Here is a 27,682-nt window from a genome sequence, read left to right on the forward strand (position 1 = left end):
AATACTTCCCATACACAGATAAGGAACAGAATACGCTCCGAAACCATTGACAGAATAATACCTGTGCAACTAGAGAGGATTTTAGTAGAGACCAAACAGAGTGGAGCAGGAAGAAATATATATTTTATTGTAGGGTAAATAATGAACTATGGTGATCCCCCCCCCCTCTTTTTGTGTACTTCTCCCTTGTTTTGGTGACAAGGGGTAAGGGATCCTTCTGCCCAATAAAATCTTGACAGCATATCTGTATATGAGAGCCATCACAGTTGAGAGTAGATATTTTAGCTTAAATCAGAAATACTCTGTTTTAAGTGATAGAGAAGATGTAAGATGTATTGCATGTTATAGCCCAAATATTCATATCATTTGTAAATGTATTTTTTCTTCAATATCTATGACCTTTCTGTGGCCCTGGAAAAGATGTTAATTCTTTTACTCATCTACTTTAGGAATGTAGTGCTGTGAGCAGTTCCTGGGACACCACAGCCAGTCTGTGTCAGATGGGGCCAGGAACCCCAGGAGTGGGGCTAAACCAGTCCAGCAATAGCTACTCATACTCTCGTCTACTTAGCAGTGTCTCTGGGCAATCGTCAAGTGTGTCCCCCCTCCGCAGCTTCTCAGGAAGGGTTAGTTCCCCACTGAACTTCATGTCACGTTCTCAGAGTCCACTGGTTGCAGGTGGTGCACAGCCTACTATAGATAGGTAAGTTTAATATTCTCCCCTCCAAACAAAGACTGACTGTGGGTAGGCTGCCTGAGTATCTGTCTGTCCATCTGTTGTTCTATGACACTTTTATTTTACTTAATGTTTCCTAAACCCTTTGACATATCTTCATGAAACTTGACATGCATGTGTCATTTCAAGACATTGTGTCCTGTCAAAAGATGAAGTCTCTCTCTGTTCAGCATCTGAGAAGTTGTCAACATTTATTGAAAAATTTTGTCCATTCATCTGTGACACTCTTCTCTAATCAGTATCTCCAGAATGGTTTGGGTTATTTTCATGAAACTTGGTATGAATGTGTATCATGATAAGAAATTGTCTTAGCTTTGTCAGAATAGAAGTTTTAGAGTTATCTCCCCATGTTTGCAAAAATATAATATACTTAATAATATCTTCATGAAAGTTAGAATGCTCATGTAATATGACTAAACATTAAGTTGTCCTCATATTTAAATAAAATATTTCCATCTGTCTCTCAGTCACTCTTTTGACAGTTAAGATCTTTCAGTCTGTTTGAGCAACTTTGTATGCATTTACATCATGACATTTGATATTAATTTACATATAAGAATGGACTTTGTCAGTTTATGATGTGCAGAGCGGGAAAGGAGTATTCTATATGCACTTACTGATGCTTTTGCAATTGTCTATTAGGCATATGTCAGCCTATTGAGTAATCTTGGTCCAGTTTTGTCCTCTTGCCTTAAAAATTATGTAGATCTGCCAGCCTATACGGAGACTGTTAAAAAATTGGAAAATCTTGAAATCACTGCTCAACATATTTGTTCAAATTTTACATAAAGACATTTGAGATTTGTATAAATGATTTCTGTCCACCTTTAAGCAACTTCTTGAAAACCACTGAATACAATTTTCCCAAATTTGACAATGCATTCTGACATACAGACTTTCATTTTTCTGTACAAGTGATACAGATCTACCTTCAGATATGGCAGCTGACACTAAACTCTGAGACATCAGAATATCATGACTTTTACATATGATGCCAATCTGCCATCAAGTATGGATGCTGTTGCTAAAAGACACCCTTTAAAGCAGAGGTTCTCAACCCCAGGGTTGCAACCCAAAATCCGGGAAAAGAAGACCCTGTTGAGCTTGACTTTTCACAGGATCATGAGGGTGTTCTGAAGCAGTGTGAAGGGGTGTGGGCATTTTTATTATTTTATAGGGTGGCAAAACTTTTCAAAATGTGGAAACTGGGTTTTGAGACTCAGAAAAACTTTTGGGTGGGTGGGAACATGGCCAAAATATGTTGAGAACCACTATTTTTAAGAACTTTTCAAAAATTGTCCAGAGACATATCAAATCTGAAAGAGCATCTTTGCATGAAGGTACAACTAGTTTGTACAGATTGTGTTAACTCAACATTAAATATTTGCCACTAGTGGTAGTACTGTGAACTTTACTACGTATTACTGTGGGTCATATATGGCATTCTGTTCTCATTTTCAGACGGTCTCAGTCACCTTCATTAAGCATGGGGTCCCTGCACAGATTCCACAGCCCATCACCCCATGCTAACAGGTCTCCTGGCAACTACTGGAGGACTCCCCCAGTAGGGGTTCACAATGTTTCCCTCATTAATGAGAGTTTCTGTGAGAGATTTGAGCCAATTAATCCAGAAGTCTGTTTTGACCACCTCTGGACAGAGCCAGTTCCTGCTATAAGGTATGGCAATTTTCTCTGATTAGCCAAAGATAAAAACTTTGGAGTTGTCTGCAGTGTGTGATTTTCATAAGAAGTTTGACCAACCCTCACCCAGATGCTTGTGTGATGCTGGCACCTTTCTTTTACTGTAATCAGCTGGAAGCAGTTAATCTGTTAATTGGCTCTTGTTAATGTATCAAATGACCATTATGCTCTTTCATCCTTTTGAATTCACAATGTTCTCAATGGCATAGTCATTACTTTAAAAAAGCACAGGAGTCAGTAGCTTCAAGGTTTAAGTCATTGTTTCTATATAAAAATGATTTTGCTAATGCATTTCATTTCTGATTAATGTCATTTGCACAGAGTGAATTTTTACATGTCAGTGTTCAGTTCATGATTAATTGAACCTTTTAAAAAAAAAATTGCTTCTACCGTTTAGTAAAATTGTTTTAATGCCTGAATGTACACTGTTTCAGAGATGGTTCCTTGGGCAAGGCATCAAAGGCTTTCCTTGCAAAAGACCTGTGTGGACAGCAATTCCTGTGTTATGTCATCTCCTACAAACAACAGCTCAAGTAATACATCTTAATGAAATCACATAAGTATTTACACTGCAAAATTATAATTGCATTTCCTAAAATAATAAATCAAAAGTGATGTACAGTACTTTCTTGGTTTGATGAACTATTTAGAGTCCGTAGGAGCCATTTGTTTTAATGAAACATTTTCTTTCATAACAAATGAGAAAGTGGGCAGGCAAAAGTGTTTCTTACGTCCTGAATTTTGCTTTTCATAGCAATAATACAACACCTGCTTGGATTGCATTTCTACTCTGTTTTGGGCTGTTAAGTTCCCAGTCCAAGCGGTTCGAGGGCCAGAAAAGAATACAATATGATCCCAGTCTGATACCTTAGTCACAGCCAACATATGGAATATTTTCCTCAGTTGAGAGTTCTGGACTCTAGGGTACTAGGGTACTAGCTTGAGTAGTATGCAAATTGAGAGTTCTGGACTGTAGGGTACTAAAGTAGTATGTAAATTAAGAGTGCTGGACTGTAGGGGACTAGCTTATGTAGTATGTCAATTGAGAGTTCTGGACTGTAGGGTACTAGCTTGAGTAGTATGTAAATTGAGAGTTCTGGACTTTAGGGTACTAGCTTAAGTAGTATGTAAATTGAGAGTGCTGGACTGTTGGGTACTAGCTTATGTAGTATGTCAATTGAGTGTGCTGGACTGTAGGGTACTAACATAAAAAGACTGTAAATTGTAAGTGCTAGACTGTAGAGTACTAGCATGTTTAGGCTGTGCATTGAGAATGCTGCATAGCTGCCAACCCTCACAAATTTGGCATGAATTTCACAACTTTTTCAGCGATTCATGGATTCACGCCGCAAACCAAAAATTCACGAATTCTCCAATTCTCATTTATTTTAAATCTTTAATAAAATAACCGATTTCCTGTTAAGCGCTGGTCGTGATATTTGCAGTTGCTGAAACGGTCCAGTACTGCTGGCTGCGATATTAGTAGAACTACAGCTGATTGGTACAGATGGCCTGGTAGCAAGCATTTTAGCCTATTTTAATCTATATGTATAAGAGTAGTTTTACAAATGCTTTCGAGAGAAACTGGGGCTTAACCAGAATTTTGCTTTGCGCATGCGTCACCAACACTGGATTGAGTTACTATTCAGCATCGCACGTAAGATCTTGAAAATGTCTTCACCACCAAGGAAAAAGAAATGTATTGCTCAAAAAGTGAAGTTTAATTTGGAATATATCAAAAATTGGCCGTGCATTCTGCCATTAAACATTGATATACATCATGCTTTTTGCACTGTGTGCCACAAATTGTAGTATTGTGCATGGTCGCAGAGATGATGTGAGGAAGCACATTGGTTGCAAAAAACACGTAGAAGTTGGGAAAATTAAGAATTCGCAGATTTCAGCTCTGGAATATTTTAAGCCATCGGCAAAAGACCTGCAAGCTACCAACGCTGAAGCATTTTTTGTGAGTTTTCTTGTCGAACACAATCTACCTTTATTACCTGGAGACCATGCTAAACATTTGTTCCAACAAATGTTCCCGGACTAAAAAATCGCTTCCAAATTTTCCTGTGGAAGAACCAAAAGTATTGCATCTCCTTAGCATTCCTCACAGCAACAATGACAGCGAAAGAGTATTTTCTCTAGTGAGGAAAAATAAGACAGACTTTAGGGCCTCCTTAGGTGCAGAAAATTTGTCAACAATTTTAGTCACCAAGATCAACCAGCAGGCAAGAAGTCTGAACTGTTTAAAATTTACAATCAAGCAGTTGATGAAGTTCAATTCTGCCACAGTATCATGTCTTGATAAATAAATATTTCTGCATATATGTAGTGTTTTAGTTTTATATTGCGATCTTGATATAGTGTAGTATTGACGGTCAGAATGGATGGAGTTATTGTCATGGTATTTTTCACTAATTCATGTCCAGATTCATGACTTTTTATCCCTATTTTTACTAATTGTGAGCCTGGAAGGTTGGCAGCTATGATGCTGGACTGTAGGGTACTAGCATAAATAGGCTGTAAATAGAGTACCAGGGTAGTTATGAACAGCTAGCTAATTTTCGATCTCTGTGGTCTTATACAATGGTGGCCATGTAATAAACTTGAGTCAAGTGAAGAGCATGTCGAGTGGAATCGTCACAATATAGGGTAGTATGAGTTAATTTATCAGTATGTGTACCTTTCATTGTGACATAACAGTGCGCGACATTCAATCTGGATTGTACCGTATCACACCTTCATATTCATTTTATCCTAAAATGTCTGCGTACTTTAACATTGATTTTACCATATGGACTTTTTGGAGCATCTAAATAATGACCTTCCAAAGTAGTGTAAACATGAAATAGTTGGTGTTGAATGTGTACATGACCTGTCTGACTTTCTATAAGATAAATAGGTTGTAAATTCAGAGTGTGAGACCATGGGATACTTAAGTATTTAAAAAGCAGGGGACTGGGGTGATATGTCATCATTGGATGATTGTTGTTTACTAGATTGTACTCGGGTTTAAGTTAAATGTAGAGTTGTGATAGATTCAGGGTAGCAGATTTCATATCCTTCAACAAGAGATAATATATATATGATGTTTGAGGCAGTGAATAGGGCATTAATCAGCAACATTTTGCATAAATTTGCCCTATTAGTCTGTATTTATATGTGATACAAACTCATAATACTTTACAATGTTTACACTTTTTCATGTGTGGCAGGTTTGTAAATATTCAGATGAGTAATATATACATAAATTGTTTCACCTGGAGCAGATGTGTGAAATTTGATGAGAATAATAAATGCATACACTGTTTCACCCATGGCAGTTGTGTTAAATTTGAGGAGAGTAATTAATGCATACACTGTTTCACTTATGACAGGTGTGTGAAATTTGAGGAGAGTAATGACCGGAGTCAGCTGATATTTGGAGCTGTTGCAGTCATTCCAGCCAAGGATGCAGTCCCAATTGAGGTAAACACTGATTAGCGATCCTTTGTGTTGATGAATCAAATTTATGTGGAATTATTTTTTAGTTGTCAGAAATATGTATATATATGTTTGTTGTTTGCGCTATTTCAGACTACATTTACATTTTATTTGAGAATACCACGTACATGTAACAATTTAATTATTACAGTTTCTAGCAGTCATACTGTTAATGTCTGAAATAGCCCATTCGTATGCTAATTTAGCTTAGAAATAACTGGTCATATGTATTGTCTTTTCACCTTCATAGAAATACCCAGTCTGGCATTTGTTTCTTTAGTGCATCAGCCCTCCCAAGATAAAAATGATGTTCATAGAATTTGGCTTGTTTTAGCAGCCGAATTCTCTAAGTTGTCTCTACTAAGATAGAAGTCGAATGAGAATGTCTTCCACCGGATAGCAGGATTAACACCAATTCTCAGTTGTCAGTGACTAGTCAGCATGCCTTTGCAAGGGCTCTCAGAGATACTGTCCACTTTGTACCTTTTGATCACTTTGAGAAATTATTAAGAGTTTTACTACCTCAGGGAAAAATACTGTTTTTTGACTTAAGTTTTTTCTTTGTTCATTGTGAATGAATATTTTATCACTTCATTTGTCTAACTTCATCATGCAATAAGCTAATCGGGCTCCATCTTGATTGCCTGCCTTTTGATCTATAGTATATACATCCAGCTAATTAGGCCCCATCTTCATTGCTTGCACTTTGGTCTATAGTACATACATCCAGCTAATTAGGCCCCTTCTTCATTGCTTGCACTTTGGTCTATGGTACGTACATCCAGCTAATTGGGCCCCATCTTGATTGCTTGTACTTTGGTCTATAGTAGGTAAATCCAGCTAATTAGGCCCCATCTCAATTGCTTGCACTTTGGTCTATAGTAGGTACATCTAGCTAATTGGGCCCCATCTTGATTGCTTGCACTTTGGTCTATAGTAGGTAAATCCAGTTAATTAGGCCCCATCTTGATTGCTTGCACTTTGGTCTATAGTACGTACATCCAGCTAATTAGTCCCCATCTTCATTGCTTGCATTAGTCCCCATCTTCATTGCTTGCACTTTGGTCTATAGTACATACAGTTCACCTCTACACTAGACCTTTTCTTTCTAAGTTCCACCAAGTAAATGATCATTAGTACCATGCTTGAAGTCATTTAAAAAGGGATAACCCCTGATTTTCCATCCTTCTAACTTTAAAATCTGCAGCATAACTTAACTATCATTTTTTAAAATTTAAACCAATTTTAGCATGGACTTTTATTATGATAATACCTCAGATTAGTTTGGTTTCTATTATTCAGTGACCTATACATGAGTTATAACCAACACTCCACTATCCCCCCCCCTCTTGTCTGTCCTCTAGACTTTACTTTATTGAGCATTATTTTACCAAGGATTGGCATGCAACTTTATATTGATGAGACCATGAATTGAATTCTAGTATTCCATGCTTTCATTTCAAAGAGTGATGGCCCAGCTTGCCAGTCCTCCTGACTTCAGTTTATTTACCCAGGCCTTGAATAAGATTGATTTCCAGTATTCCACATCATTGTACAGAGCAGTTATGGTCCCTCAATACCCATTCTTCAGACTTGGTTACCCAGTGCAAGTCCTTCATTTTAAGGCCCTTCTGAACAAGCAGTAGTTAGTGGTGTCCTTGCAATGTGCTAATACCTAATAAATAGGACTAATATGTTCCAAGTAATAAGATTATTTCTGTAATTTGGCATTTATCATTGCTCATAGTGATCACTTCATGGAAAGCTCAGAAAATAGCTTGGCTGATTTCATCTGTAAATGTCTTTGTTTCCCTTTCTCAGATTACAGGTATAAAGAGCAGTGGAAAGGATTAAATATGCAGTGTATAAGTGATTCATGCAAACATGGAGACCCAAGTACTGACTGGTGATCATTCACAGATAGCCAGTACAGGGCTTTTTCAGCAGGTTCTATATCAGCTGACCAAATTCACACCAGCTCCAGCAGAGCCTTGACCTCTAGGCCTTCTACAACTGGGACAGATTATGGTGGTCTATTTCCTGGTGTCCCAGACCCAAGGCACAGCATCCATTTCATGGTCATGCCCCTTCCAGCTCTGGTTCAATTTATGAAGACCTAGCATAACTTCCACTGGATTCTGTGAACCATCATCCTGCACCACCCAGTACCAGACACAAAATCACAAGGAGAGGTCCATTACTGATCATAGTTCTGTTGTAACCCAGCATTAGCTGTTGCAACACCCATTCCTGGACACATTGAACCTGTCTCATGGTAAACACCTGAAGATCACTGTTTCCCAGTTTAGCCAGCCTCACTGCCTCTGACAACCTGTTGACCAGTTAAGTTGTTGCTGCCTTCACAGGAAGTTTCTCTATCACCCATCTCTTCCAAGTTTGAAGACACATGCTCACAAACAGCATTTTCCTTCATTATTTAGATGATGTCCAGAAAAGACTCAGCTTTCCATGCATGGGTTAAAGAAGCCTTCAGACTTCTACCAGTGGAGTTCTGTCAGCCTCCTGCTTGGTCACTGTCTTCAGGCAGAATTTGCATATATGTTCATCCCTTAACTAAGAAAAACCAGCCTTCCTTCAAGCAGTTCCCACAGTCTGGTTGAGTCACTGACATTCTTCACTTTTTAGAAAGGCATCTTCACGATTCAAGCTTCAACAGACCTTTCTTTTCACAATTACGACTTCCATCAGATTTCATTTTGGCTTTCTACAGGATACACATGCTAATCTTCTACACAGAAATCCCAACTTTTTACTTATATCATGGCCTGGGAATGTCAGAACCTTCGATATCAGCATTGTAGTTTCCAGTTTCGACTTGGTCTTGATGGCCCTATTTCAGCAATATTTATTCTAGACTACACTTTGTCATCAAATCCCACTGACACATGTCAGGGGGTCAGTCTCATGCAATCTAGCAAAGCAGCACTCTCTAATGTAATAGCTGTATTGATTAACCTGCAGCTTATGGAAAGAGATACATTCCTAACTATGTCTGTAATGTCTTATGTTACATGTTTAGGCTCGAATAAACAGTAACACAAGAAGAGTGAAAACAACAAGCTTTGAAAAATATAACAAATAATTTATTTCCCTGGAAAATTACTGTAAAAATGAAAAAATATAACTTACGGTTTCCAGAATCAAATCCAAAAATTATACAAGAATAATCCATGAATAAAATTTTTGAAGTCCTATTATTGAAATGTTCTAATGATTCCAAGTCGAAGAATCCAAGATGGATGGCGATGATGTATACTATAGCCTATACTGTGTTGATGTCTATAGTTCCTTGTAAAAACATAATCAAGAAAAGTCCTTGTTCAAGAGTTCTGTATGAATACAATAATATTTCTAGAGAAACAAATTAATCTTCTAGAGTCCAAAAAAATCTGAAGAAAAATTAACATATAACTCAAAAACTCAAACTTCAATTCTGGTCACAACAGAAAACAATTTGACATCAAGTGTTTAAAAGCCTGGACTCTGAGATCTCTCTCTCTTAAACTCGCTAATAATACTAAGTATTTCACAATTTTGGAAATACCTAATTGCAAAATAGAGGATGACATGATCATGTTTACATGTAAAAGTCACATAACTAAGAGCCAGTCATTTTACTCATAGAAAAAGTTGTTTACTTGACCCTCAATCAAGGCCAGGAACTATGTCAAAAAATAGAAACAAGCGTTTCTATTATTAGGTATCTAAGGAAAAACTCAGACCAAACTGAGTTTTCTGGAAAATATCAAATTCCTAGTAAACAAAATTACATTACATTGACATGTAAAGAAAATATAAAGACTCCAAAACCCACAAACAATCAAATCAAATCAAACACAACTTAAATCAAATATAAATTAAATCAAATATATGTAATAAAGGTCAAAAGACCATCATTTGTTTCATAAGAGATCAGACAAAGTCGAAGGACCCCTCTAAAGTACACCAGATGGAGAAACTTCTTCCAAGTCTGTACTTCTTCCAAGTCTGTACCCTAGGTTTCAGTTTTTTCCTGGACCAACTGATGGTAGGGCACAGGAGATAAAGACCGGTTTTGATACATCTTTTTACTCATCAGCCTTCCTGCAAAAATGATGCCATGTTTGTGGTGTCATTTTCTGACAGTTTGGTTTGAGAAAGACTTCAAGGCTTTGTCACAGAATGGGAGAGACTCAGCCCAGATGACCTATGAGCCTTGTAAATTCTCTTTGAAAACCTCCAGATTGTATTCAGTGGCCCTCCTCAGATGTCAGGGGCTCCTATCACTTGAGATAACCCATTAGATCCATTTAAAGCGAATATTTTGCTGCAAGAAATATACATTCTTATTAAAAGGATTATAGGGATTGTTCATAATATAAACTCACTGGGAACATACTTTTCTTCTTTCTTGAGGTGAATGTCAAGCTTTTCTCTGTCATTGATCAAAGCTTTTTCAACCACCATACTTGGGCACCAAGGTTCAGACTGAAGACACAGAGATCAGTTTCATCACCTTTCAGGTGAGAGATTTCAGTCAGCCTTGACCTCCAAGATGTGTTCCCTTCAGATTCCCATTCACAGATCTTTTTGGAAATTCCTTAGGTTTGCATAAAGGGACATTGTGCACCAGTTCAGGCCACTTCCTTTGGTCTGAATCTTAGTCCCTGGGTTTTGATTATAATCATAGACAGAGTAATATTTAATGGCAGAACCAACTCCACATCTGTGACACTTAACTTCCTGGACAGTGTTGTACAAAAGAATCAGGTGAACATTCTTTTGTTTCGAGATATGAAATTCCTTGTTTCACTCTTGCTTTACCTTGGATTCCTTACAAATCCGGTTAAATTCTGTCAAAGCATTTTATTCACCTGAGCATGGAGTTCAAAAACCTCTTGACCTGAGACTGTCATTCGAAAAACGTACATTAATTTTGGTAGTGGAAAATCAGATTTAAGACCTGGAAATTCTTGGATCTTAAAAATGCAGCAATTGATCTCCTTGTTTTCGGATTCTGTTCATGAGACCTTTGTAGATAACACTTCCATTCCAATGGTGACCAAATTTATTCTTTCTAGACCAAAGGATAAAAGTTTCCGACCACATGAGGTCTTGCTTCAGCAAGTGAGTGGACCTTACTTAGCTAATGGAGAGTATCCAGCTGGAGGATCAGCTGTCAGGAATCACAATCTGCACAGACACCAACATGACAGGCTTGTGCCTACCTCATGCCCACCTTCCAAGAAGTTAGCAAGGTTTGACTCCTTCAGGATTAGTTCATGCCATTTTCAGAGATGAGGGTCGTTTTGAATGCCTTTTGATCATGTTGGTAAGTGTCTGGGAAGGGCTTTCTCAGTCTTTTCTACAACTTGACTGTTGTCAATTACATCAGCAGGCAAGGGGGAACCAGGCACTCTGACTTATCCCTTCTGGTTTTAGGTTGTTCATTGTCAACAAATCGACATATAAATCTGCCTCAGGAGCTGTCTCAGCAGACTCAGTTTACCAACAGAATCGTCCATTTCACACCAGATGGTCCATTCACCCCAGTCTTCAGTCAAGTCTGCACCTGTTAGGTTCAACCTCTTGTAGATAACTCTGCATCAAGGTGGAATTACAAGCTCCCAACTTTGTCTCCAGTCCCAGTTACTAAAGACAGGGCAGTCTTTTTTCAACTTTGGTAGGTCTGGATTTCCAAGGTAGTGGATGTACTTCTGATGTACTATGATGAGGTTAGTTCAAAGAAACATATTTTAGTTAGTAAATTTGATTCAGCCTTTTGAACCTTTCTGTCTATTAAAAATGCTAGGGAAAGGTAAATGGAATAGGCTGATATAAAGTAATCGTAAGTTTTTATAGTTGCATGTATTTTTAAAGATAGCAAATAAGATCTGATGGGATTAGCAGCTGCCACATGCCTTGAGCACATTACTCTTGATGTGAGCACATTACTCTTGATGTGAGCACATTACTCTTGATTTGAGCACATTACTCTTGATGTGAGCACATTACTCTTGATTTGAACCTGTTTTTGTTCATACATGTTTTGTTTGTTGGAAAGAGGGCATGACGAACTGACCTACCTAACTGCTCAACTTTTTTCATTCATTTATCAGTATACATGTTATCTTAAATAATAAAATTTCAGTATGCCTTGCCATGAATTTTCAATTTATACAAAGCCATATTTATTAACTTAAATGATGAACAGTTTGTTCCTGTCTAGGAATTGAACATTGCTTAATACAGCTGTCTGTCACTTTGTTGAAATATAGTTTATTAATATAAATTTATTGTTCTTATGTATATCTATATTTTTTTGTAACTCCTGTTACATGATTTTATTTAATTTGTGTAATTTGTATTCAGGGTTGTAAATTGTACAGAACATCTCTAGTTAGATTTTGCCTATATGACCTGAGTGTTAAGAGCATAAAATTACATAGGATCTATAAATAGATGCTGACATATGTGTTGACAGTTACTAATAATAATTTTAATAACGAGACTTAATGATGTCTTTGGCTTAATTTTTCATTGGGTGATGGAGTTTAGACGATTCTAGAAGAATTCAGTAACTTCCCATTGGTTGGGCTAGGTCAAATGAAATAGGCACATTTGAAGCAAAATGAGTAGTAAGATCCATCCTGTGGGGTATATTGTGAAATACAGTCACAGTAGAAGGTATATATAAAAGGAAAGAACTGAGTAATCAGATGGATTTTGTTTTTGAAGTCATCCTCATTTCTTGTGTTCTTGTTCTAAGTCTGCAGACGTGTCTTATGTTGTACTTAGTTACTCAGTGGAAATAGAAAGTACTCAATTATTTGGACTTTAATATTATTCTGGAACTGTTTGGATTATTCATAGGAGTTCTGGATAGTGCCATCTTGATGTCACGATTCTTTTTGGACCAGTACATTTCCAGTTTTTTAATTTATACGGAACTTTTCATTATTTTGGACTTTCATAAAACTTTGCCAGGATTATTTTGGATTCACTTCATGATCTGGTAAATTCCTCTCACATTTTCATTTCTTTGATAATTGAATTCTTTGTTAAGTTTTGCAAAACTTGTTGATTGTGCTTGGTTATGTTACTTAGTTTATGACCATAGAGTCGTAACACTATCACTAACGATTTTTCAGAGTCAGGATCTGATGATTGTGCTGGATAATTTGGGCTGTCTGTCTGTCTACAGTGGCACTACAAAGGTGAGATCTCCAGGTGACTGAAGTCATTTACAGATAATGTTCTTGGTCTGTACTGAAAATACAGAATCAAGAGAGACATTTGTACAGTAAATTTGATACTCCAGATTTTTTATATTTTTGTAAAGTATGATTTCTGACATTTTGGTCAGTGTACAAAGCATTGCTTGTAATTTTTGTCATGCAGAAAAGCATTGTCTTTTTGTTTCAGTATTGTAAAGTGATGTGGATAAGCTTACACTTCAGAATATTTCTTGAAGTTGAAGAACTAATTATATTTGCTTTTTATATTGAGTGTATAGATTTCTATCAGCGTTGTCCAGAAAAAGAAAAATCTTTCTTGCCTGAATACCTAAGAGTTAATAGAATTTGTCTGATGCATTAAAATAAAAATGGTTTCATCATAATTATATTTCAGTTCCATTATGAAGTATTACTTTGTGTAATTTTGCTGGTCATTTTTGCTTACTAGATAAACAGAATCCATGTACCAACACTGCCACTTGGATCTGGGTCCCTCAGTATGTTAAAACTAATGACACCCATCAATAGCCCTGCCCGTGGTGGTGTCTTCACCTCCAGTCGACCACCCAGTGCTATGGATGCAAGGTTTGATGAAGAGGTAAGAAAGAAGTGTGTGTGTTTCTGTTTTGCATGCTTACCAGTCATCTCATTCAGTCAGCTCATCAAAATTACTTGATTTTGTACTTTGATTTTCTTTCCATGAAATCATATTACCTAAAGTAAAGGACCTAGACTAAAATTGGCAAGGTTCAGTCATAAAATAGTCTCACAAGCAGCCTAAATTCAAAGATCCCTCCAACTCATTGTTCACTAGGCATGGCGATCAGACATGCCAAAGGAGAACGTTTTCAGACTCCTTCCCCTTTCCAAAAGGTGGAGCGAGGGTGTCTTTAGGGAGTTGAATACTCTCCTGCAGCATCTTCCTCTTCCCAGTATCCCCTTAGGTGCTCATCCACCCTATTTTCAGGGGTTTGGTTGGGCATCACGGACAGTGCATATCCATTTCACTTTAAAGGATGGATATCAGCTTTCTTACCAGGAACATCCTACCCTAAACTGACTTAATTAAGGAAAGAAGTACAATCCTTCTGCATAATGGTGCAGTTGAGAAGGTAGAAAATGACTAAACTCCAGGTTTCTGATCCTGGATCTTTCAGGTGTCAATAAAGGCAGAACATTTCATCTCATAATTGATGATTTCACCTTAAAAAGATAAGATCACTTGATGAAGAAGTGTAAAATCTTGGTCAGGAATTCCATAAGTCCCTGCAGCAGTCTCCATCAATCTGCACACCTTTACATCTCATCTTCCTACAGAAATGTCTCTGGTTTTGTCTCAACCAGGAGGTATTCATGATGAAATTTAGAGCTCTTCGATTCAGTCCTATCTCCATCCTGTGACCCTTGACCAGGGTGATGGAGGTGGTAGCAGCCCATTTGAGTTCTTTGAGGATCCCATCTTCCATTATTTCAGTCACTGGTTAATGCACAATGACCAAGGGGATTCTCTACTCACAGGCCTGTCCCTCTGTCAATTTACAGTGAATCGACTTGTTAGATTCCCATCCTGGAGAATCCAGATCCCATTCCTTCCCAGGACTTCATGTTTGTGGGGATGAATTTATCGACTTTGGTTTTAGGAAGAAGCAACCCTGCATATAAACAGCATGGAAATGTGGGCATTGTTCCTGGCCATGCGGGCATGTGACATCCTTGTTAGGCATCATTGTATTTTATGGACACCTTAGACAACACATCAGTAGTACCTCAGACCTGCCAACCCTTATGATTTTGCTGTAAGTTTTGTGGAAATGATCCCTAAAATATGGACTTAACGGAATAAAAACGGAAATACAACTGCAGTAAAATTCAGATACTGGCTTGTCTATGTTTGGTTTGGATCCAGGTTTTATATTAGATTCCTTGTAGTTTGTTGGGGAACCAGACTATCTTTTAGCAGTACCTCAGATGCTTTAAACTGAATGTATTTTGTGATGCAAAACATCTGAATGATCAAGATGTTGCATATTTTTGTTTTAAGTGGCATCCAACAAGTGACAGGTCAGGACAAAAGTAACAATACACATTTTGAACTTACAAAAGAATATTCAGGTCATTGGGTAAAATAGCAGGAAGAGCAACGATTTCATTTAGTGTACAACATGTGTTGATTGGTGGGAAAGATGATTGCCATCGACATGGCCCATGTGAAATTTACTTTTTTTTTCCAAGGATTACGTCAAGTTGAGAGATAGCAAGTAGTCACAGAGCTGTTTAGGGTTTGGAACTGCTGTTTGTGAAACTGTAATGGAGGTAATTTTGGGTCATGTAAACTTTGCAATCTGTTTAGTTGAACAAAATGTTTACCGTTGCTGCATCAGTCATGAATCACACTTTTGGATTTTTAAATACATGTTTTCCAGCATGTCACTTTACTGATAACTAGTCAGGAGAGTACACAAGTTCCTTCTTATCATGTGGAAGTTGGCATGCATGTGCCTTCCTACTGTTAAAAATAATTCTGCAGATGCACTACCAAGCCAGGAGCTTCACTTCTTGATTCAACTTGGTATCCCCCATGTCGCAGTGCAAAAAGACTCCTGCAGAACAGTCCACAGATTCTCTAGATCATGCTTGGCTCATCATGGGTTATCAATCAGCCAAGACAAAATACATCGTCCAGGCTAGGAGGCAATTTATATCCTGGATTTATGATGCAAAGTGGAGAATGTTCTGTAATTGGTGAATTAAAAAATGCATTGATCTTAGCTGTTCCTCTTTAAAGGCAGCTGAAGACCTTCTTTTCCTTTGTGAGGGAAGACAATGTTCTTTGTCTGATTTTAAGGGCAATAGGACAGCTTTTTCTTACACTCTTGGTTTCTAGGAATCTGCCGTTGGACTGTAAACTCGTCTTTCAGATCACATCAGGTATTTTGAGCTTCCAAGACTGGTATCTTGCTAACTAATGCCTAGATGGACTTTTTTATTTGTTCATATGGGAATTGTCAAAGTATCCTTTCCAGCTGAGAATCAGCTCCAATTAATATTGAGATCCCCAGTCTGGGGAAGAGCCATACAAGTTCCAGGTCTGGTTTTATGCTTTTAAATTGGCTTCCTTTAGAGGGAGATGGAAGGGTTGGAATCATCTCTTATTATGCACATAGGGCTCCTGATATTTTGGTGTCACCATTTCCAGGTGGTTTTGTATTCACTGTTAAGTGAGCTTCTCTGGTCCTTGCTGAGAGGGATATTGAATAGCTCTATTTTGATTAAAAGAGGGAAAAATCAAGAGAAATACATCATGCAGTCAGATTACAGTATATGGTTGATTGACATGTTGGTTATGTTCCATTTATAAAAGAGTATAATTGTGTCAAATGAATCTGAGATGTTGGCTGGGGATAAAATAAAAACTTGCCCCAGCCTTTCATCATGAACTTGTTTTGGCTGCTGCAATGCCATGGTGCTATGCGTGAATATACCTTATTATTGTCTAGAGAAGTGGATATACTGCCTTGGTCCCTATTTACTGCAGTTTATTTTATTCATTATTCAGTTTATATACCATTGCTTATGATTTATTGCCCCTCAGAAGAAAGAAACATTTATTCTTGATGCTTTCTTTAGTTATTGTTATATTTTGCCATACTTGTGTTGAGAGTGGAGACAACCAAAGCATTCACAAGAAATGTAAAAGAGGACTGTTCTGTTTCGTTTTCTTTAAAAAATTTCATTAAATTAGGCAGCATTGATGGGATTGATTGTTGTGACCAAAGTCTGTGTCCAATGAATATTTTTTTACCAATAAAATAACCATTTATACAGTAATTGGATATATGATTCACCTTACCAGTACCATCAACACCTGTCATCATTCTTGTAGCTCATTTGAAACCTGTTAAATCAGACCCCTTTTGGATGATTTAATTTACTTGGAACTTATTAGTAGTTCACAATCAAAATGGCTTCTACATCCATGTATGTGGTTAAAGTTTCTTTTGTGGTGATTCAGATGCTACTTTGTTTTTTTCTTCAGGACTTGATGTTCGGGAAAAGTAAGAAATGAGACTTTCAGAAGATTCTATTTTTATTATATATCTGTGTCCACCATTATTTGAATTATTGTTAATTTCTTTGTCATAGTTCCAGCTGAACCAGATTTCCCCTGTGCCAACAGAATTAGAAGAGTCTGCACATTTTGAAGACTTTCCCATGAGCAGTAGCTTTATTCAGGGTTTGAGGGACAATGTTGGATGCAAGTTTACAATAGTAAGTCTTTTGAAGCTTTTTTAAACAATGTGATTTTGTAATTCCTTAAGGATTACTTATATAGATGTGAAAATGTTTGCCATTGTCAGAGGATAGGTTAGTACTATTATAATAATAATAATAGTTGTTGTTGTTCTAGGGTTTAACGCCATTTTTCAGCACTAGATAGGCTATACAATTATAACTGGTGGAGGAAGAACCCTGGAAAACCCAGGGAAGAACCACCGACCCATGAGAAGCTACTGGCAGGCTTTCCCATGTACCCACGCTAGCGAGCCTTGGACTCGAACCCACGCAGACAGAGGTGAGATGGCAGTGATCCAGAACGCTGAGCACTTTAGACCACTCGGCCACTCAGGGCCCCAATAATAATAGCAATAATAATAATAATTAATAATAATGATAATAAGTTTATTCATGTTAACAAAGCTAGTATGCACTAATCTTCCTTGAGGCTCTTATTAATACCATTATGACAGTATGTACTAGGGGTGAAACGATACACCTGTGCTGCATATCAATGTGATTCACAGTCTGTGATATGATACATTATCAATACATATATTAACTTGATGGTCTTTCCATCTTTAGAAGGTCTGTCAGTGGTAAGTGGTGCCCTTTTATGTGTTTTCCTGGATGTATTTCAAGGAAGCTGATTACAGATAGACTTATACTTTGCATCTATTTATATGCCATTCTCCATGACAAGATAACAAAAATGCTTTCCAACAGACTGCTTTTGAGTTGTTAGTGATTTTTATTCATCATTTAAGTCTGCCCCATTTCATCATTTGCAGGACTCACTTTAGCTATCAGACAGAGGTAGTTTGATTAAATAAACATCTTCACTTTTTTATTTATTCAGTTTGTCATAACTCTGATTGGGATGTATAGTTTTTTAGTCTAAAATTGCATTCTGCTTTTAAGATGTTTGTATTTTATTTTGGCTTGGTATTTTGTCTTGTCTCTGTTTGAAAAGCATGCAGTCTGTGTTGATCAAGCATGTGTATCAGTCTTGTATTTAACACCAATTTCTGGTTCAAAATCACCCACTGGTAACTCCATTAACACTTTTCCAGCTTCAGTAATCTGATATACTTGATAACTTTAAAAAGTATTGTCATCATAACTATTATAAACCAGTATTTGCTGAACGAAATCATCATCATCAGATGAACCACACTTGGAAACATTCATTTTGGGTTTTCTAGGTAGCCCGTATTTTAAGCACATTTCTAAAACTTCCTTGATGCAAGGCTCGAGCTTTAACATAATGCTTGATCCAGGACATCATATGCCAATCAAATTTAGTTTAACAACCATTCATGTTAGGTTGAAGAATCCAGATGTGTAAATAGTTGTCTGCCCAAAGACCAGATGTCGTGACAAAATGCTATGAAACATAGAGGGGTTGTACAAATTCAGTTTCAGTTCAGTCTATTCAGGCAGCTATCATACATATAGATTCATTATGTATTCATGTACAGATGTAGACAAAGATCACTGACTTGTTTTCTATGGCTGAGATAAAGGTAGTAAATAAAATTGACCTGTGCTGCAGAAACAGTAAATATTTAGTAAATTATGTTTCTCCAGTAGTGTTTATCTGATCATGTTAAGAGATGCTTCCAGGATGTGCAGTTGCATGATTCACGCAAAATTTGTATGAATTTATGCACTTGGAAAGCAGTTATGCATGAGAACTCCTGCAAATTAATTTAAAGTTGCACATATAAAAATGTACTCTGCATAGTATGCAACTTTATTCAGCTGTTCACCCTTAAAGTTCTTGTAGAAATGGTAAAAATATTGAAGCACTTATTGTGATGTGTATTTTTCCACAACTGTTTTTACATCTCGTTTCTTTGGCTTGACATGTTAATCTAACTTTGATCGACACATTGGGCCCCGTAACAAGCAGTGTTGAAGTCTGAACCTTGCATAAAGGAAGTTTACTAATGTGTGTTTGTTGTTGTTGTTGTAGGGTTTAACGCCATTTTTCAGCACACGATAGGCTATACATGGTGGCCAGTATTAATGGTGGAGGATCAACCCGGGAAAACCATGGAAAAAATCACCGACCCATGAGAAGTTACTGGGAAGCTTTCTCACATTTCCACATTAGCTGAATCCGAGACTTGAACCCACGCAAACAGAGGTGAGATGGCAGTGATCTGTAATGGAGAGCACTTTAGACCACTCGGCCACTTGGGGCCCCAATGTGTGTTGGTAAAACAGGCGATCAAGATGACCCAAAATGGCAGATTACTAGTGTTATTCATCTGTAGATGACAGTTTAGTTTGGCAAATACTGCTGATCATAATAATGAAAGCAATTTAAGTCAAGAAGTGTATCAGATTATAGGAACCAGGAAAGTGTTAAAGAAGATGCCGATGTGTGATTTTGAACCCAAAATTTGCATGAAATTTGAAAACGATGTACATGCTGATGGACCAAAACAGATGGCATGATGTTCAGCCCTCATTTTAGTGGTATTTTGAGATCAAATGTAGAAAAGGCAGACAAACAAGCCATTTTAAAATACAAACAATTTAAAAGTAGAGTGCACTTTTCGTTTCTTTTCTAGTCACAATTTAGCCCTGCAGAATCATGTGCTGCAAAACTGTAGTTCTTGCATAACGGTTACAAAAAATCTAATAAATAAGAATCTAAATATGAAATAAAAAAGTAAAGATATTTATTTGATCAAAATGCCAACTTGGACAAGTAGACTATGGCATTAGTGGACTTAAAATCTTAATACAGCATTACAGAATAGTAAATTTATCATAGTAGACAGTAGAGTGCTAATTCAAGTTAATCTTTGGCAGTTCTTATATTATTGAAAAATCATATTTTGGAGCAGAATTATCCAAAAGACAATACCTGTGAGCTGTGAAAGGGTGTTCTCATTACAGAACAATATTCATACACAGATATAAAACCGATTAAGCTGAAAAACAATGAACAGATTAATGCTTATACAACTAGAGGCAACATCTTTTAAAGATTTTGATTTCAATATGGGTCATATAGAGCGGATTGGGAAGAAGAGAGATAGATATTGAAGTGTTATGTAAATAGTGAAGTATGGTTATTTCCTCATCACCCTCAGTTTTGTTCTACTCCCCCCTTATTTTTGGGATAAGGTGGAATACCCTCCTTATGATAAAATCCTGGGAGCATCTCTGATGTTAACTTTAGGATTCTGCTACTTCTGAATCAAAAGACAAAGTCTCTTGTGTATATGTCATATAGCTGAAGAGGAGCATGTCTTCCTGATAGGTGGCCACCACTGTCGTGATGTAGCCAGCAAAACCTTTAATGGAATAATTGCATAGCAGGAAAGGGTTGGAAGGAATTTTAGTAATGTGATTGGGTAAGTATTATTGGAGAAATATAATATACTAAACAATTTGCATTCTTCATCAAATACATTACCTGAGCACATTAATAAGAGAACAGGTAAGAGGAGGAGGAAGTGCATTCAACTTCTGTCACCATTTAGGAGTATGACTGCTCTGTTGAAAGGATGAGTTCTCCTAATGCTACTTTAATACAACCGAAAACTATGTTTATACATGGGCAAAGTAAATCCTGTGTTAAATTTGATTGCTGCCCAATTTTTAGAATAGGGAAGAGAAATTTCTCACTTTTGTAAAGTCATGGATGCAACTCTGCATATTTAGAATCTCCTTTTATCTTTTTGATTTACTTAACTCTTTGCAATATCCAAATTTGCTGCCATCATGGTAATATCCTTGCATAGGAGAATGAGGCACATGCTAATTTCCCTAATTATTTCCAGTAAGTTGCTTAGCCATGTTAATTTAAAAATAAGTTGTTCTCACTTTCCTTGTGCTTGGTTCTTTTCAGTGATTTCTGGATTCTTCAAGAGAACAAATCTGCAGGTTATTTCTAGATCAAAGCAATATTCCTAAATCCATTCTTCATTAGTTTTATGGCACCTTATGTATGGAGAGGGCATATAAAGCTGTCCATTCTTTTTCATCATGTCAGTCACATGCCACTTACTGCGAACTTTGTGCTCAGTTACTTTTGAGGGCCACTATGGATTCAAGCCGATCTGATATGAGGTTTGATGTTGGGAAGACCTAGGTCAAACTTGATTTTTGTAAATTTTTTTTCATTGCAAATCTAATGGAGCTGCAGCCCTTGTTTGACTTAGAACTTTCTCTATCAATTATATTACTTGATCACTTTAACATTAAGAAATAACCTCTATGGAAGGTGTGGCCAGCTATTCTCCTCATTCTCATTTGGAATTGAGGATGCTTCATATCATGCTAGAGCTCTGTACTCAACATTGTCATTGTGAGATTTGACAAGAAGGGGACGGATTTTACCCCATTTTAAAAGTCCATACTTCTGCCAGTGCATGGCCTAGTGACACTGAAACTGAGCTTGTGGGATTACAATCTGACTTTGTTGTGTCTAGAAGACACATAATATGCCATCCAGGTAGCTGATCAACCTTTCCTGTTGGCCACTGTATGGGTTTGGTTGGTCATATTGGACTTGCAAACTGTAAGTTGATTGCTACCTTGCATGTGCAGCACTCACTCAAGATTCTTTTTGAGTCGCGAATGTGGAAACCTGTAAAAGAAATGACATTGTCATTGTTTACTTCAGGGAAATTTCTATTCTGCCATATGTTGAATCTCTATGATAAAATCTTCGAGATAATTGTAGAGTGCCCTCTCATTCCATGGAAGCCCATTGCAAGTTCCCCCATATGTCCAAGTATGGGCACATGGGGTATACTACTGTCAGATCTTGTTGATCTGTCCTTTTTGACTAACAACAAGAGGACCTTTGCATTGACAACCCATGCCAGTCATACTGTTATATGCAGGGTCCTATGGGTTCCATCTAATCAGTACCTCCATTTTGCTACTCACTCTACTCAGCTGGTTGCTGAGGAACCATCAAGTCTACTGTCCAGCATGTTTTCTGGTTGCCCATACTGCCATGACAAATTGTTGCTTTCCTTGCCAGTAGGCCTGACATGCATGATGTAACATGTAGACCGATACAGTGCTGCACATAGGGGCGAGAAACATCCTTGTCTATTCCACTAGATATGATCTATGGAGACATGGAAAGGATGCCATTTGAGGACAGTTCCAACAGTGAGTGCAGAGACAACCTTGATCAATTGGTTTTCTCTGTCCCTACCATTTACGGAATTTTTTCACTGTCTACGAGCAATGCCTACAAGGTTGTCTTCAGGAGACAATGAAGATGAGGAGGAACATCCTTTCAGCTAATCCATTAGTAAGTGGAGATTACAGAAATTGCTGATTTTCTTTCAGACAAGATTAGTAACATGGGAAATTTGAAGGCTTTCTTTTTAAGGACCAAATTTTCATCATTGTTCGCATTCCACAGGTGTTGCACACACTTGAACACCTAGTGTGCTGACTTTCTAAACTTGGGTGAAAACATGATGGCAGTGAAAATGTCAACCCCACTGTTTTATAAGATAGTTTACCATGTTTTTCACACCAACTCAAAGTTTGTGTGGAATATCGGTTTACTTCATCTTGACCTGGCATCACATAAGCTTTTTGCTTACAAATAAAATGGGCAGCAATCATCAGTGTGGGTCTGTGGCCCATATTACCAAAGTAATTAACTGGGCCACTGATTATTCCATGGTTAGGGCTTCATCTAATTTAAAACCATTGAGTTGAAATGCCTTTTCTCTGCTTGTCTTCACCAATTAAGCCATCACATTCTATGCTATTGCTGCAAACATTGAAGTTGTTTTGAAGCACGTGCCTGCATTTAGGTCACATCCATCTTTGTTGCAATGGAGAGACAATCATCAACAAAAAGAGAGAAGGGTGAACATTGCCCAACAGCTGCAGTTTTGGCCTCAGTCTGATTTAATTCTGCAGCAGGCCCTGCAATTTCAGAGGAAGTTGAATAAGGGAAATAGGTTTCTCCTTCTCAAAGCCTCCCAGCCTTTGGTAGGCTAGGATGAGTCTTTATCTGTAACATGAATGGGTGATCCATTCCATGCATTTCTTTTTGGTTTCTTCATTGATGCTGGCATTAAAAAATAATGTTAATTGTGTCATCACCCTGCACAGGTAAAGCTTGTCAACATAGTTGAGTATCTGGATGCCAGTCTTCAGAAATACATGGGTGATATCATATTTGGTGATCTACAGGAATAACTTTCATTCTAAGTTGTGTTTTTTTTTAGTGAATAGGAAAAAGCATTGTCTCGCTCCTGCATAGCTTTTTATCCACCTCATATATAACATTTTTACTGATCCAGACCTCATTATCACCTTGTGTGCATGGTAGCAGATTAAAATTTTCATGGCTGTCTTTTTATGCAGGTTGCCCAACTTACCTAGTGGCTCCCCTTTTCTAGATTGTGTTGCATTCTCAAATGAAATAAAATTGTTTCTGCTACTGTGGCAAGAGAATCAGTGCTTTACAGCAGGAATTCCTCAGAAAAAGCCCAAACTGGAAACAATGATCTGCATGGTCACCAGCTGGTCAGCAATAGTTGAGGGTCAGAGTATTTTTTTCTTATAAAAATCGTATAAGATATGGTTTTTTGTTAGTCTTAGCTGTGGCATCCAGTGTAAGTTGCATATTCATGTGTTGTTGGATCTGAACTGGATTTAGTTCAGATTTGATGGTTCTGTGGTCCTAATTGTGGTCAAGCATCATAACCAAAAATTGGTTCCTGTCTTCAGGCAACCAAAAGTGGTTGTCTGCTCTCTCTTCTTAATTGATATGTCAAGAGAGGTGCCAATGCAGTATCTGGTCTGTACTCAAAGCACTACTTGAAATAAACAGAGGGCCGCAGAAACATCTTCTTTGGTGATGGCCAGAAAATAAAATATGACGTCTTTAGTCTAACTGTCAGGACTGAAGTGGAAGATAATATATTGTATACTCTTGAGATTTTGCAAGACCAGATATGTCTCATCAAAATTTCAGCTCTCTCTCTCTATTGGATCAATTTCTGTGAGTCTCAGATTTAGATGTGATGTTTTGATTAAGGTCAGGTCCCGGGTGACTGAGAGGTCTAAGGTGCTCACCTTAACAGATCACTGACATCTCACCTCTGTTCACATGGGGTTGAGTCTTGGGCTCGGCCAATGTGGGTATTTGAGAAAGCTTGCCAATAGCTTCACATGGATCCCAGGGTTTTCCTCCACAATATACACTGGATGCCATATATAGCCTAAAAAATGGTGTTAAACTCATAGCAACCAACCAATCAAATCAATTAGAAGCATTATAGAAACCATCGTATGGCATGCAGAGTCAACCTTCATGAGTTTCCAGTTATGAGTTCTTTTGGGTGCCACAGTAGGTCTGTTGGTAAAGTGTCAGACTTGTAATCCAGTTGTTGTGGATGCTCATCTCGGCCAGTTATCTGTTCTCCTAACTTTAATATGATCAGGGAGTGTATTCATGATGGGGAATAAATTTAGTTTTAGTGAATACTTGCCCAATCATATTTCTGTTAAACCCCATACTCACATCTGCGTAAATGTGGTAATCCTCATTGATTTATTTCTTGGCTTAAACTGTTAAACATCTGGTTGATGTGTAGCCTTCTGGCTGTAGTTAGAGGAGATAAGAGTTACTTCAAATTGTCTATGTGCTATATAGATGGGAAAGAGAACATTTTTATGCTTCAGAGAGGATGGGATTTGAAAGATAGCTGAACTTATTTATTAACATTGAGTAGTCTCTGAGAAACATTTGCAGCAAAATTTGCCTTCTGCTCTATAGCTTTGGAATGACTTGATTATATTTTTCCTTATTTTCTGAGAGTTGCAGACCTGCCAACCCTTACAGTTTGAATGTATGTCTTATGAAAATGACCTTTAAAATATGGGTTTACATAATAAAAGCAAAAATTTAGAAATTATGATTGTTGCAGTAAAATCTGTATACTGGCTTGTTCATGTTAATTTGGTACTGGGTTTCATATTAGATTTAGTGGAGTTTGTCATGCAACCAGACTAATTTTGCACGAGTGCCTCAGATGCTTCAAACTGTGCATATTGTTTCTTGCAAAATGTCTTCGTGATCAAGATATTGCATATGGAATTTTTTTTAAAATGACGTACATCACAGTGATACATGTTTAAGACAAAAGGGAAAGTAAACATCCTAAAAGGTGTAAATTTGAGCACATAAGAATAAAAAGGAATATTCAGATTCTTGGATGGGGAGATGCAGGAAGAGCAATAATAATGTGTTGAGTATGTCTCATGGTGAGAGAGATGATGGTTGTGATCATGTGAATTAAAAAAAAACAGTCCAAGAATTACATTAAAAGGAGAAATAGCTTGAAATCATTGATCTCCATATGGTTTCGAACTGCATTTTGTGAAACTACTGAAGGTAATTTAAATCAAAGAGTACTTTACAAACTTTTTAGTTGAACATAATGTTTACTGTCACTGCATCAGTCTTGAATATAACTTCTGAATTTTTTATATGCATGTTTTCCAGCTTTACAATAGCAAAGCATAATATTTTGTTACACTGAGAACTGCTCTAACTTAGGGAAGAAAATAGACTGCTTTACTGAGAAGGTCTTGTTAGGCATCATGTTCTTGGGGGTATATTGAGACATTTCTTGTTGAATTGCATATATTATGGATGCCAGTTTATTCCCAGTTTTTCCCCATTTATTCATATTTTCCACTCCAGATTTATGATTTTATCACCGAAATGTCATCTGTTTTTTCTGATTTTTTTTTCTTGACCTCTTTTGCATCAGTAGTGTAAACTTAGGTTTAATCCTGTATTTGTAAGTCAGTAAATATGGAATGTCATTAATTATAAATATTTATTCTTTAAGGAAAATGAGAGGAAAATTCAGTTAAATTTCGATTGCAGGGACTCATAATTTTATTTTTCTCTGTAGGAGCTAGTCAATGGGAGCTTGTGTCGGTCAGGTTTACCTCCCCTAACATCGTCTCCTGGCAGTAAGTAGATGTATTTCTGTGTTTACATACAGTAGTAAGTAATTGTGGCCTCGCACTTAAGTTCTGTGAGTCATCTGCAAGTATTATGGACCATGGGGTATCAAAGCATGGACCATTTAGATCTTGGAAAGTTATGTAAGAACCTATATTTTAATATAAGAAAAGAGTAAATTCTTATATTTATTTTCAGTTCAATTTAAAAGTTATGTTGCCATTGACAGTATAGGATAATTGCATTATATTTCTAATGGAGATTTATACAAATGGTTTTTTAGTACTGTAATTGTTCTAATTGTATATTTATTTATGTTCTTTATGATTATTTATGCAAAATTTAATCTACAGAGTTTAAAATGCTATAAAAACAAAATCATGCCAAAATGAATTCCAATTTTTCTTTATCAAATTGTGGATCTAACATATATATATATATATATATATATATATATATATATATATATATATATATATATATATATATATATATATAGTCATAGGATGACCTGTAGGGGTTAAGCATGTTATAATGTTCTGTGTAAAACATAAGAATAATATACCCATTATGGATAACATTATTTAGGGATGATATGCTCAGTATAGGTAGCATTATTTAGCAATGTATGTCCAGTATGGGTAACATTACCTAGGGATGTTATGCCCATTATCGGTAACATTATTTATGGGATGATATGCCCAGTATGGGTAAAATTATTTAGTGATTATATGCCCAGTGTGGGTAACATTTAGAGATTATATGCCCAGTATGGGTAACTTTACTTAGGGACGTTATGCCCATTATGGGTAACATTATTTAGAGATGTGCATGCCCAGTGTGGGTAACATTATTTAGGGATCTGTTAGATTGGCTTTTGGATAATGAACAACCAAGAAAATTTTGTGTTTTGTGTAACTTCATCTTGACAAGAAAATGCTGTAATATTAATAAAACCTTAATAAAAAAACCAATCATTTGGATGTCAAGTTTCTTGTTGCTGTTGTTTTGGGTTTAATGCTATTTCTCAGTGCAAGATAGGTTATACATGGTGGCCAGTATATCTGGTGGAGGAAGAACTCTGGAAAACACCAGTAAGAACCATGGACCCATTGGAAGCTACTGGCAAGCTTTCTCACATACCCACATTGGCCAAGCCTGAGACTTGAACCCACACTGACAGGTGAGATGGCAGAGATTGGTAAAGGCTAGCACTTAAGACCACTGCCACCTGGCGCCCTGACAAGTTTGTTGATACGT

General features: G+C 37.0%; 1 protein-coding gene across 2 annotated transcripts in view; it reads left to right on the top strand.

The window, feature by feature from the left end:
• Positions 1 to 27,682, top strand: part of LOC149804381 (anaphase-promoting complex subunit 1-like) — a 253,928-nt gene that overhangs the window by 53,885 nt on the left and 172,361 nt on the right. For both annotated transcript variants that reach the window (XM_089939582.1, XM_089939590.1), the window contains 8 exons: positions 450 to 703; positions 2,198 to 2,413; positions 2,872 to 2,970; positions 5,818 to 5,908; positions 13,075 to 13,140; positions 13,610 to 13,759; positions 17,305 to 17,430; positions 26,370 to 26,430. In XM_089939582.1, the coding sequence (XP_089795708.1) occupies positions 450 to 703; positions 2,198 to 2,413; positions 2,872 to 2,970; positions 5,818 to 5,908; positions 13,075 to 13,140; positions 13,610 to 13,759; positions 17,305 to 17,430; positions 26,370 to 26,430 (1,063 nt within the window). The remainder of the gene's footprint in view (positions 1 to 449; positions 704 to 2,197; positions 2,414 to 2,871; positions 2,971 to 5,817; positions 5,909 to 13,074; positions 13,141 to 13,609; positions 13,760 to 17,304; positions 17,431 to 26,369; positions 26,431 to 27,682) is intronic.

The sequence above is a fragment of the Sinohyriopsis cumingii genome, chromosome 2, assembly GCF_028554795.1.
Source record: "Sinohyriopsis cumingii isolate HCF-2022 chromosome 2, ASM2855479v2, whole genome shotgun sequence".
Taxonomy (NCBI): Eukaryota; Metazoa; Mollusca; class Bivalvia; order Unionida; family Unionidae; genus Sinohyriopsis; species Sinohyriopsis cumingii.